At 45.2% G+C, this 11679-nt stretch overlaps 1 protein-coding gene across 1 annotated transcript in view; it reads left to right on the top strand.

The window, feature by feature from the left end:
* Positions 1-260: 260 nt before the first annotated feature.
* EPC2 (enhancer of polycomb homolog 2) overlaps positions 261-11679 on the top strand; it is an 81294-nt gene continuing 69875 nt past the window's right edge. Inside the window, exon 1 of the mRNA XM_048484752.1 lies at positions 261-665. Within this exon, the coding sequence (XP_048340709.1) occupies positions 513-665 (153 nt within the window). The 5' untranslated portion in view covers positions 261-512. The remainder of the gene's footprint in view (positions 666-11679) is intronic.

The raw sequence follows: 11679 nt of genomic DNA, 5'->3' as shown, positions 1-11679 counted from the left end.
GGGGACCCGTGTCGAGCACGAGAGTTTTTCCTCTCACTTGCTGCCATCCCGATGCGCAGTCGCAGTTTGAGCGGCACACTGAGGTAAGCCGACAGAAAGAGACACGGATTCCGAATCTCTTCGCTTGCCGCGGATTACCCGGCTGGGGTTGCGCGCGCATCTCCATCTCTCCCTCCCCACCTCTCTCTTCCCCCCTCCCTCTCCGCTCTCGCTCTTCTCCTCTCCCCCTCCCTCCTTTCCCCGCTCTCGCGGTGGCTGCCGGGATCGCTGGCCGCTTTGGTTAATGTCCGCCATGTTTGCCATGGCGCAGGGAGCGGACCGAGCGAGCCCGGCGCGGATCTAGGGCTGCGGGCGGCTCTTCGCGGGAGCTGTTCCGGGGCGTCGGGGCTCTCCATGGTGTGTCGGGCCGGGTTCGGGAGCGGCCGGGAGGCGGCGGCGAGGCCGTAGTGAGGGTCCCCCTCGCCCCCCACCTCCCCAGCCCGGCCGCGGGGTGTTATTGTGAGGGGGAGACAATGAGCAAACTCTCCTTCCGCGCCCGGGCGCTAGACGCCGCCAAACCGCTGCCCGTCTACCGCGGCAAGGACATGCCCGACCTCAATGACTGCGTCTCCATCAACCGGGCCGTGCCGCAGATGCCCACGGGGATGGAAAAGGAGGAGGAATCGGTAAGGCTGCCGCGCAGGGGGGGCCCGCCATTGTTTATCAGACATCCCCCCTCCCCTCACGGGAAATAGGCCATTGGCATTCACCAAGCGCCGCTACGCACGCTTGCCGCCGCAGCGCCGCACGCTCCCTATGGGGTCCTACGCAAGTAGCGCAGCGTAAACTCTCCTCCGATGCCGTAAACGGGGCCTTGCTCCGCCATCTTCTTTGCGTCCCCAGGACTCGCGAAGTGTTTTGATTAGCGGGTGGGGGGAGCGAGGGGAGGCCTTAACGCTAGCGTAAGAGGAGGCTAGCGTAAAAGACGTCCTTGAATGAGAGAGTGTGCGCGCCGTACGCTCGTGGCGGAGCTTGTCTTTAGCGATTCAGTTCTGGATATTGCAAGGGTGATGGGAGCTGTTCAGCAGCAGTTAGAGTTCCTAGATATCTTTTGCTTTGTGGGAGGGCCTTTATCGTAGCACATCTGTTTCCGAGTGACAGACCTTGTTTGCATTACGGAATTTAATCTTGCTACTGTCGAAGTGTTGTTTATTCTGCATAAGTAGCAAAAGCAAGCAGAATCCTACTGCAACCTGACTTTTTAATGGAAGAAGATTGTGTCCAATCTGCCGGATGTAATATGTCCCAAGCTTGGAAGCTGGCTTTTTATTCTGATAGCATACGCTTCTCAGTCCAAGTTGTCAGTGGCTTTGGCTAATCTGTGAGCTTTGCAAGAGGAAATACTTTTAATTTTTGTGCTTTTATGGTTAAACATGTATTGTGACAGTATTTTACTATTCTTTTTTTCCATCGCTAAAGCACAAGGTACAGTTACTTATTCAGTAGAGAATTGTCTCTAAAAGAAGAATTACTTCCAATTGTAAATGAAAATGTTCTTATGTAGTGACATTCTTATGATGATTGATGTAATGTGCCACAGATGTGAAATATCAGAGATGTGAACTGTTATATTGTGATGACTTTTAATGTTGAATGTGTAAAATTATATAATTATTTGGTGACTATTTTTAAGTATTGCAGAGCATTCATACAGGAAGAGATTATTAATACAGCCCTGTAACAAGAATTGGCGCTGTCCATAATGTGGTTAACGTGTCGCTGTTGAATTTCTTAGAATCAAACTTGTATTTATGAGATTTGAATCTGATTTATGGTGTACTAACTCTTCCCCAGTGTGACTTCCTGCAGAGTTGATAGTAAATATACCTCCTAGAAATTCTTCAATGAAGAGAGCTCTCCACCTCCGTTCTAGCCCACTGTGTATTGGATTGGATATCTTGAAGTTGTGGTTGTCAGAAGAGACAGAACATCTTTGTGATTGGCTTTTTTGCTTCCCTGTTAAAATAGAAAGGCATCTGGGTAGTCTTTGGTTGATCTCATGATTCTGATCTTGCATTTTCTGCTTGAGTTGCATATTATAATGCAATGTAATTGATGCTGTTAATTCTCTGGCTGTATTTTGATCTTCCTAGAGGGTGATTTAATGTGTGTGTGTTTGAAGCTGACCATAAATTAAATGTGACCATTTTTCTCATTTTTTAAATTGTGCAGTTCATACAGTTTCTTCCAATCTGTAAATATTAGCTTGCGGAAAGTGGGACTGTCTAAAACTGCAAACTCCTACCGCTATTAAAATTGTTCCCTAAAAAAACTTGCTGTAAAATAAACTTGGAACATCCATCCTGCATTTTTGTTGTTGATAATTTTTAGCTAATATAAGTTAGAAACCACTATGAGTTCAAAATATCTGATTGTTTACTACAGTAGAAAATTTCAGTGCTGCCTTCCCAGCAGCATGGTGTGCATCCCATAATTAACCGCACTTATTTTGAAATCTCTTTGGTAGCTGTGGCGTTTACTGTGGGATAAGCATGGATCTGGAGGTCACAACTTTGGCTTCTGTATAACAGCTGGCAAATTAGGCATGACTGCATCCATATTGTATCTTATTAGGTGTTGCTTTTTGACAGATGACTAATAGAGTTGATAGTTGATATAAAGAGGAAATACATAACAGATATTTTGAGCTAACATCTATTCTAATTTTTGAATGAATTGATATACTGAAGACTATTAAAGTTTTATTGTTTGTAATTATTATTGGTGGTAATGTGCACATTTAACTATCCACAGGATTGTATTCTAAGACAGTGCTTTGATACAGTTGGATAAGGAGAATATGAGGGAATGTGGGACGCAAATGTTTGAGAATTTTCAGTCTGTATCTGATCTAGGGTGAAACTGAGTATGACTACGTCAGGGTTCCACAGTGAGGTGCAGCGGTGCCCACCAGTACTGGATTTTTCAGAAAGTGGATAGAGCTGTAAGGTGGGGATTGTTATTGGCTACCGTAATTCAGAAGAAAGGGGTTTCATGGCTGCAATAACAGGCAGCCGCTGAATGATCAAGAGGACTGGTAGGTACCTGGACTTTCCTTAGCGAGTGTGGGTCCATTCTTCCTTCAGGCATTCTTTCTTCCAAGGAGTTACAAGGAAGGAAGCATTGCATTTATCTCCACATCCTGTGGCATCCATTTTGCAGTGGCTATCACTGCACTCTCAAATTTCCAAAGGTGCCCCTCTCAACATTCCATAGGCTCAAAATGTGTCTACCCTGTTTCCCTGAAAATAAGACATCTCCTGAAAATAAGACGTAGTAGAGGGTTTGCTGAAGTGTTAAATATAAACCATCCCCTGAAAGTAAGACATAGCAAAGTTTTTGTTTGGAAGCATGCCCGTCGAACAGAACACCAGAGCATGCAGCTGTGGAGCGGAAAAATAAGACATCCCCTGAAAATAAGACAAAGCGCATCTTGGGGAGCAAAAATTAATATAAGACACTGTCTTATTTTTGGGGAAACACGGTAGGTGCATCTTGCTTGTTTAGGGACTCTTACTACTCCCCCCCAGCAAACAGGGAAGTGGCAGATTGCAAAGCTGTTTTATGTTCTAAATTACGGCATCATTCTAGGGATAGCAAAACCCAATTTAAAGTTAATTGCTGATATCTTTGTTGTTCTCCTTTAAGCAGCCATGCCAGAAATAACAAATGGTAGCCTTTATTTCTTGCTCCAGTAAACAGATATGAAAGCAAACGGAAGAATGAGAAAGTGCCTTCAGTCAACCCCAACAAAAAGAATAAAAGTTGAAGGAGTGTTGAAAGAGATTATAAAAAGTCAACTGTACATAAGAAAAGAATGAATTGGTTACAAGCTATAACTCATCCCAAAGCAAGGAGTATGTTTAGTACATTGTCACCACATTTTAAAACAAAATATAAAAGATGAAACGTGTTTTCAAAAATTGTAAAATATAGTGCATTTTGACTGAAAGTTCTTTCTCAGTGTTGACAACATGTTGGGCAAATATGTACATCAGCCTCTAACAGTTTGTAGAAAATTATTACAATTAAATCCCCACACAGACAAGCCAAATAAGGTTATCAAATAATTTAAAGCTAGGTTTCATAGTAAAAGTTTACACTGGCTTTTCTAAAAATGCAAATTGCCCATCTCCAGCAAAAATATTTATAAACTAAAAATGTAAATGTGAAGAGATTAATGGAAATTTATCCCTGTTCAACTAACAGGGAGCAATTCTAAGCAGGTCTAGTCAGTAGCAAGTCCCATTGTATTAAATGGATCTTATTTCTTGGAGAGTCTTAAGATTGGATTTGTAACATAATAACTATCAAATTATACTTTCTCTTTACATTAGATGATGAATACATCAAATCATGCAACAACTGTTTACAAATTCATATTTCCATAGGATTATTTATTATCTTGAAGGCCTTGGTGGAGAAGACACCAATAAAACCAATAAAAATATGACCTGGTAAACTTACACTAGGATGCTTCCAAAAGAATTTAAACAACCAAAATGGACAACTTGTTTGCTGAAACAAATGTGGTCACAATGAAGCTCTTTATATTCTTGTAAAGGACCGAAAAGTCCTACTATTCAGTTTAAGAATGGATGCAGACAGGAAATCTAAAGCAAAACCAAACAACATGCCTCTAGGCTTTGAGAGCTTTAAAAAAGTTGTAAGTTACAACTCCTATGTCATTTACAATGCAGTGCACCAGGGGGAGGGGTGCTGACATGAGCACCCCATATTCTGATATAAGGGGCAGATATGCCAGTGGAAAGAGCATTAGCTCTGACAGGGGGGAGGGGGGCGCTGTGCAGCTCTGTGGTTCCTGAACACAGAAGCTATTGCTGCACTGACACTCGTCTGCCTCAGGAGTTGATGCTGGTGGCAGGGGTTCTTGAAGATGGAGCCAATTTTAGTCAGCTTCCTGTGACCTCTCAGCCTGTGAACTTAGGCCAGCTAAAGGTGTGGTATATGCCATTGGGCTACATAGGGGAGTTCGTGGGGATTTCTTCAATTTTTCATGCTTCCTCCACTAGCTGAATCCCCTTTGGAGGTGGCGCAGTGGCAGTGTCCCCAGATACCATGAAACTTCACCCCAAAATTCAGGTGTGCAACCACAGAAATACATAATGACAACTAGTTCCGATTATACTAAAAGTTTTTCATATCCCCAAACACACATTCAGTCATGACTCTCAGTTAAATCTGACAGGTGCCACATTTTTCTGGTGTAACTCAAAAGCACCTATCTTTTCTTCAGTCTTTGACACAGGAATCCTTTTTTCAGTCCAGATTTTAAAATTCCCCTTTGTATGTCCCAAGTCAGAGTAATGGCCAACGAGACTTGCTTCTTCTTGGTCCTGATACGGATTTTGGAACTTCACATCTTTGCATATTCACTTTTTAACAGCTTACATTGCCAATTCTGTATTCATCAGTTTGAGATGGCATTGTACAGCATAAATGACTTTTTTCTATTACAAGATAAAAGAATAGTTTTAAATACTATACTAAGCAGAATTACCACCCTTCTGAGCCTGTTAAGGTGTCTTAAAAGTGTGTATCTCTGGGTAGAAAGGCACTATTAATGTTATATCTTTTTGTATCAAGAGGATTTTTGAAAAATTGATATTGTGGCAGTTTTGTTACATTAATTCAGTCCAGATTCCCCTGACATTGCTGTCGCCTTCCCTCCACATCATGTTCAACATTACTGTAAAACTGGTTTGATTGTTTGAACTATTTCTTTGAGACCTCTCAGATGGGATCTTAAAATATCCTGTATCTGCCTTTTTTTTTTTAAAAAAAAGGGTAGTTGGCTTGCTGTCAAAGTATGAGAAATATGGAACATTATATAGTGAATTTCCCACTTCTCCACATGAAGCCTGCTAGGTGACCTTGGGCCAGTCACAGTTCTCTCAGAATTCTCTCAACCCACGTAAGGCAGGCAGTGGCAAACACAGTCTGAACCTCTCATGCATTGAAAACCTTATCGGGTTGCTATGAGTTGACTGTGACTTGATGGCACTTTCCACAACCATCCTAAGAGTTTAAGATACACTGATCCTGGTGATTTCTTCTGGAGGTGGAGGACATCTTGCTTGGGTTATTCCTCACCCCATTGTCAGGGAGGCAGGAAATAATGTTCTGTCACTTCCTGTCCTGAGGCTCAGTAGCCACCTTCTCTCAGTATTTTTTCTGCGTCAGCTATTCACATATGCTCCTAGTGTGAAGTGTTCTTATTCTGTGTTTTTTGTCCTGTTCGTTGTCCTTTTCATCACTGTTTGTTTCTTTCTGTTCCCTTCCCTTGTGTAGTTTAGTCAGAGTCCGGGAGGGGAGTTGTGAAAAATTCTCATACTATCAAACCTCAAGAAAAGATTATGATGGGGGAGAAGTGAGCATATGATGAAGTTGGAAATTGTTACTCAGGCCTATACAAAAGGGATTCCCTTGTAAAACACAGCAAAGGAAGTTAAGGGTAACTGTTAGTCTAAAACAGGGATGGCCAACCTATGGCACCCCAGATGTTCATGGACTGCAATTCCCATCAGCCCCTGCCAGCATGGTCAATTGGCCATGCTGGCAGGGGCTGATGGGAATTGTAGTCCATGAACATTTGGAGTGCCATAGGTTGGCCACCCCGGGTCTAAAATATGTCCTCTACTCCTAAAGGAGTAGGAAGTTAAGGGTAACTCTTAGTCCAAAATATCTCCTGTACTCCTAAATAAGCACTCTGATTATAAGCTTTTCTAAGTTGTATCAATTATCTAAACTCTTCTTTCATTTAAACAGCAACAGTCAGAAAAAATATAAGCAGATGGACATATAACCCTATTCCCAGTAACGGTGCTCTAGCTGTGGATTCACAACTCTGAAGGAAGCTGTGGTCAATGATGAATAGAAGAGAATACAAGTGGGCTGCTAAGCTGCAATTTTTCCTGCCTAATTTTTCACTCCAAGATTGTGGCTCGTTCCTTCTCCCCCCATATAGAGTTCTTTGGTAGATCCTTGGCTGAGGGGACCTGAACTGCCAAGTTAAGGGACCCGCAGATATCAGCAGACTCCCAGGAGCTTGTCTCCGAGCGGGTTCACAAGCCTACCAGAAGGCAAAGCAAGCCCCCGGCTCTAAACAGCTCTGCACTCCAAGAAATGGCACCTAGTCGATGAACTCGAGAGGCATCAAGCTCGGGCCTCTGGTTGGCGGAACCACCAGAATTCCATATAGGGGCGCGGAGTGCTCTGGACAGCCCCCAGCTGACAAGAAAAGCGGGCCAGGCCCATGCAGGGCACAAGCAACCCATATAGGACCGTGGAGTGCAGGGAACAGCATGGCACTCTGCCTTAAGGAGCCAGCGTTCCATATAGGGCCGCGGAGTGCGAGATGATACCCCCCATGGAGCCATCGATCGAAGCCTCTGATTCCAGGCAAGATCTGGGGGTGGGGGAGTGATGGCAATTCAGCATTCAGCCTCTAATGTCTCTGAGACATGGCAAACTGCTTCTCCCAGGGTATTAATCAATATGCTGAGACAAACCATGAGGAAAGAGTTTCGCTATATCATCAGGAAAGTGAGTCACCTGGGCACCTTAGGCACCATTCTAGATCTCCCTCTTCTCCCAGTTCCTGCAAGGTCAGGATCAGGCCCCCTGGCTGGGACCCTCTCCACATTCCGGAGGAGGAAGAAGTCAGCGAGGGGAAGGAAGGTGATTTGTCCAAGAGAATAAGGAGTTTTTCCCCATCAAAATAGCATCCAAAAAACTTTTCCTCTCCCAGAATTTTCTGAACATTGCTTCAGAAGGGCATGGGCCAATCCCACCTACAACAAGGTGATTCCTTCTATTTTTAAGCACTTTATGTGGTCCCAGAATATGTCTATCTCATTCTGCAGGTTCCTCTGGTCGATGACCCAGTTGCAGCCCTCCAATCAGGAGGGCTGGTTTCCAAAAGTAGCAAGGGCAACCTCAAGGACCCCCTTGACAAAAACCCACTCGGGCAGCCGGTAGGCTGACCCAGAGCAGGGCAACCAGACCTGCCTGGGATGCTGTCAGGCCAACCATAGGGTTGGGAGCGCGCCTCTGGGATGGAAGAAAAGGTGTGTACCTGATCTTTGGCACCTGCTGTCTTACTGGGTGCACCACCGCCTTACCCCCAGGTGGAAGCTGCAGACTTGGAGGTACCAGAGCCTTCCACCTCATGCAGGCAAGATCGGGGCATAATGGGGGAATGGAAAGGAAGCAGACAATGTGCAAACTCCCCTACTCATAAGTGATTCCACAGCCTAACAGAACGTCTCTCCAATGGATTTTGCTGAATTCCTAAGGAGAACAGTGCGGGATGAAATACATAACTACAGAGACTGTAGTTATGTACTCCCACCAATGTTCCAGATTCCCTCCCAGGTCCTTTGGAAACTGATATCGACTGTCTCAACTGGACCCATTATGCCTCCTGGAGGTGGAGGACTGCAGTGAGGGGGAGAAGAGAGAAAATTTGGATCATTTCTCTGACTCTGAGGATATTCCTGCTGAGTTAACTGAGCAGTTTTTTGTACCTCTTCAAGTTAGAGGTTCTTCAGTTCCTCATTTCTAAAACCATAGTGGCACTAGACCTACAAGATCCTGAGAATGCAGGAGCCCTTGGGCTCCACTGCTACCTCATCCAAACCTATTTAGGGATGCCCTAAGGGGAATAAGGAAATTTTCACCCATAAGGATGCCAACCAAGATTTTTTCAGGGCTGCTTTAGAAGGGAGTGGGCTAGCCCCACCTCCAGTAAGGGCCTGCCATTCATACTTAAGAAACTGTATGTAGTTCCTGAATATGTTAACAGGATGTTACTGGTGCCCCTAGTAGATGCCCGGTGGCAGCTCTCCAACCAGGGTGTCCCTCTGAAGGGATCATGAATGGCTGGCCTCGCCTGTGAGAGCTCTTGCCCCATCCTCCTCAGTAGCCAGGGCAGTTATAGTCTGGATCTGCAGGGTCCTGGAAATGCTTCCACCTGAAGAATGCAAAGGATTTCTAGCTTTATCTTTTGGCTTGCCCACCAGCTGAAGAATGCAAAGGATTTCTAGGTTTATCCTTTGGCTTGCCCACGTAGGACAGGATTGCAGAACTCACAGATGTCCTTCCCCATGTTAGGCCAATAAATTCTAGCTTGCAGCCTCTCTCTGGTTTTGTTAATGCCTAAGTGGGCTGATGTTGTTTTGTGGGCTGACTCTGACAGTTGCGTTTTATACCTTAAGAACATAACACCTTCTGGGGATGACTAGCTGTATTCTAGTTTCCCAAACAGCATCACACCTTCTCCTCATAGACCAGTGGTGGCAAACCTATGGCACGGGTGCCAGAGGTGGCACTCAGAGCCCTTTCTGTGGGCACACGTACACAGAGTTCATCATGTGGGGGAGGGCGGAAAATCACACACCCCTCACACACACATCTAGGCTGGCCTGGGCACGATCCTTTACCTGGGAGTAAGCTCGGTTGCTGGCAATGGGGCTTGCTTCTGAGTAAACCCTCCTAGGGTTGTGATTCACCCATTCAAAGTGTTGCACGGTTGCTTCACCAAGCTTACTCCCAAGTAACACGAGCCTCGGAGCCAACTGTTTTCTCTAAACTAAAATCTCAGTATTAAGGTTAAATTGCTGTGTGGCCCTTTGCGATAAATAAGTGGGTTTTCAGTTGCAATTTGGGCACTCGGTCTTGAAAAGGTTTGCCATACTGTCATAGACACTCTGTATAGTCTCTGTTCTATGAGTTGGTATTGAATAGGTGGCTCCATGGTCACTTCTCTGGAAGCTACGGCTACCTTCATCATTACCGTTGGCAGAATGATCGTTCACTTCTGCATTCTCCTCTAGGTGTCCCTGTTCAGGCTCCACTGCATTTCTGGAGATTCGGGCCTAGTGTTAACTTAAGCCTTCCTAAATCTCTGGAGATTACATTTGTAGATTTAGCTTATGAAACTATATCATTCCCAACAGAATTGGGATCTCAGTACCTCCATAGACTCCCTCAGTCCAATTCCCATGGAAGTCCTTGTATGTTATTGGGACTTCAGCCAATTTTGCCTCAAAGTCTGGGCCACTGATCCCTCTAATCTTAATTGTTTGGCCTAGTAGCCTCTGATCTTCTGTACAAACTGGGGGTTTATCAGAGTCACCTCAGCCCCTGTATCTCTGAGACTCCTTAATTCACTGTCACAGACGCCATAATTTTACTGATCTCTTCCTGAGCCCTGAAGACCTGTAACACTTTAGCTGCACTGACAGGTTGGGCCTCCTGAGTTTCAGCAACTGGCTTTGGGTCAGAATCTGCCCATTTGACAGTTTGGATCTTGTTGGCAGGGGACTGAGCGTGAGGTTTCTGTAACTTGGGACGGTGATATTTGAAGTGTCCTTCTACCTGCCAGTGGAAACAGATTAACCACCCCTTCTTCTGTTTTGTGGGAGTGTGCCACTTTACAGGGTTATCGTTAAGTGGTTCAAACTTTAAAATATTTGTTTTTTAAATAAGGATACTGGATTTAGGCTTGTTCACATCCCAGCGCTTGTCACCACTGCTATACAATCATACAGAGGGAGCGAGGTCTTCTCCATGGTTCTCCGTGGTTCTCAGTGATTCAAGGATTGTTGGAAACACCGCTCTTAACCCTTTTGATGGTTCCAGATTGATTGCCCCAGGGTCACCTGTGGCATTTGGACCCAGTCTGGTTCAGTTTATGAAGTTCTTGTGAGGTTCTTGAACGGAACAGTAGGAGAAAGAAGGGCTATTCAGACAAAGTGACCGAGACGTTGCTAGCCGCATGTCTGTCCACCACCAGGAATCACAATTCTTCCTGGAAAACATTTTTTCGCCGAAGCAGTAAGCTAGTCACACCAGAGACTCTGTCACTAGCTTTCATCCTAAATTACTTACAAGATGGTCTCAAGTCCGGCCTTTGCAGCACAATCCTATGATGCCAGGGGGTAGCCCTCACCATGGTTTGGCTGTTGTTCCATGGAGTCACGGCCCCTCATCACCTACATGTCAGTAGTTCCCGAACGGGGTTCACCAGATTCATCTGACACCGATCCACAGGTTTCCTTCATGGAAATTCCACTCTGCTTTGTCGGTCCTAGGTCAATTCCGCACTTGCATTATCGATCTAAGTTCGAGCTCCGCACAACCACTGGGATCGACGTGGTTTTGTACCAGGTTCGCCCTGTGTAACCGTCAAATTTCCGACTCCAGTTGGGAACTACTACTTTTTCAGGGAACCATGCTTGAACTCAGCTTGATTCCAGTAAAGTGCAGAATCTCTGGTGCCAGGAGTCCCCCATTCAGCCAGTCACAGCTGAGTTTTTCGGGCATTCGTACAGCTGGCCAATCAAAAAATGCCACCTTCGTCCCTCCATTCCTGTGGCAGTTTTTTTGTAACTTGTGGGCATAGACGGAACATGGCCGTAGAATAGTAGCCAATCGGAACGGAGCGGCGAAGAGGCACAGGATGATTCCGCCCTCCGAGCTGGGATCAAGCTGGTTGCAGTGGGGAACGACAATGGCTTCAACCTAGATTAGTACCCTTCTCAGGGAACTGGGTCGAACCTATTTTACTCGTGTGTGGAATCGCCCCTAATGTGTTCACCATTTGAACAAATCCAG

This window comes from Sphaerodactylus townsendi, linkage group LG02 (genome assembly GCF_021028975.2).
Source record: "Sphaerodactylus townsendi isolate TG3544 linkage group LG02, MPM_Stown_v2.3, whole genome shotgun sequence".
Lineage (NCBI taxonomy): Eukaryota > Metazoa > Chordata > Lepidosauria > Squamata > Sphaerodactylidae > Sphaerodactylus > Sphaerodactylus townsendi.
The sequence above is the reverse complement of the archived record's forward strand: the minus strand, read 5'-3'. Positions and strand labels throughout refer to the sequence as shown.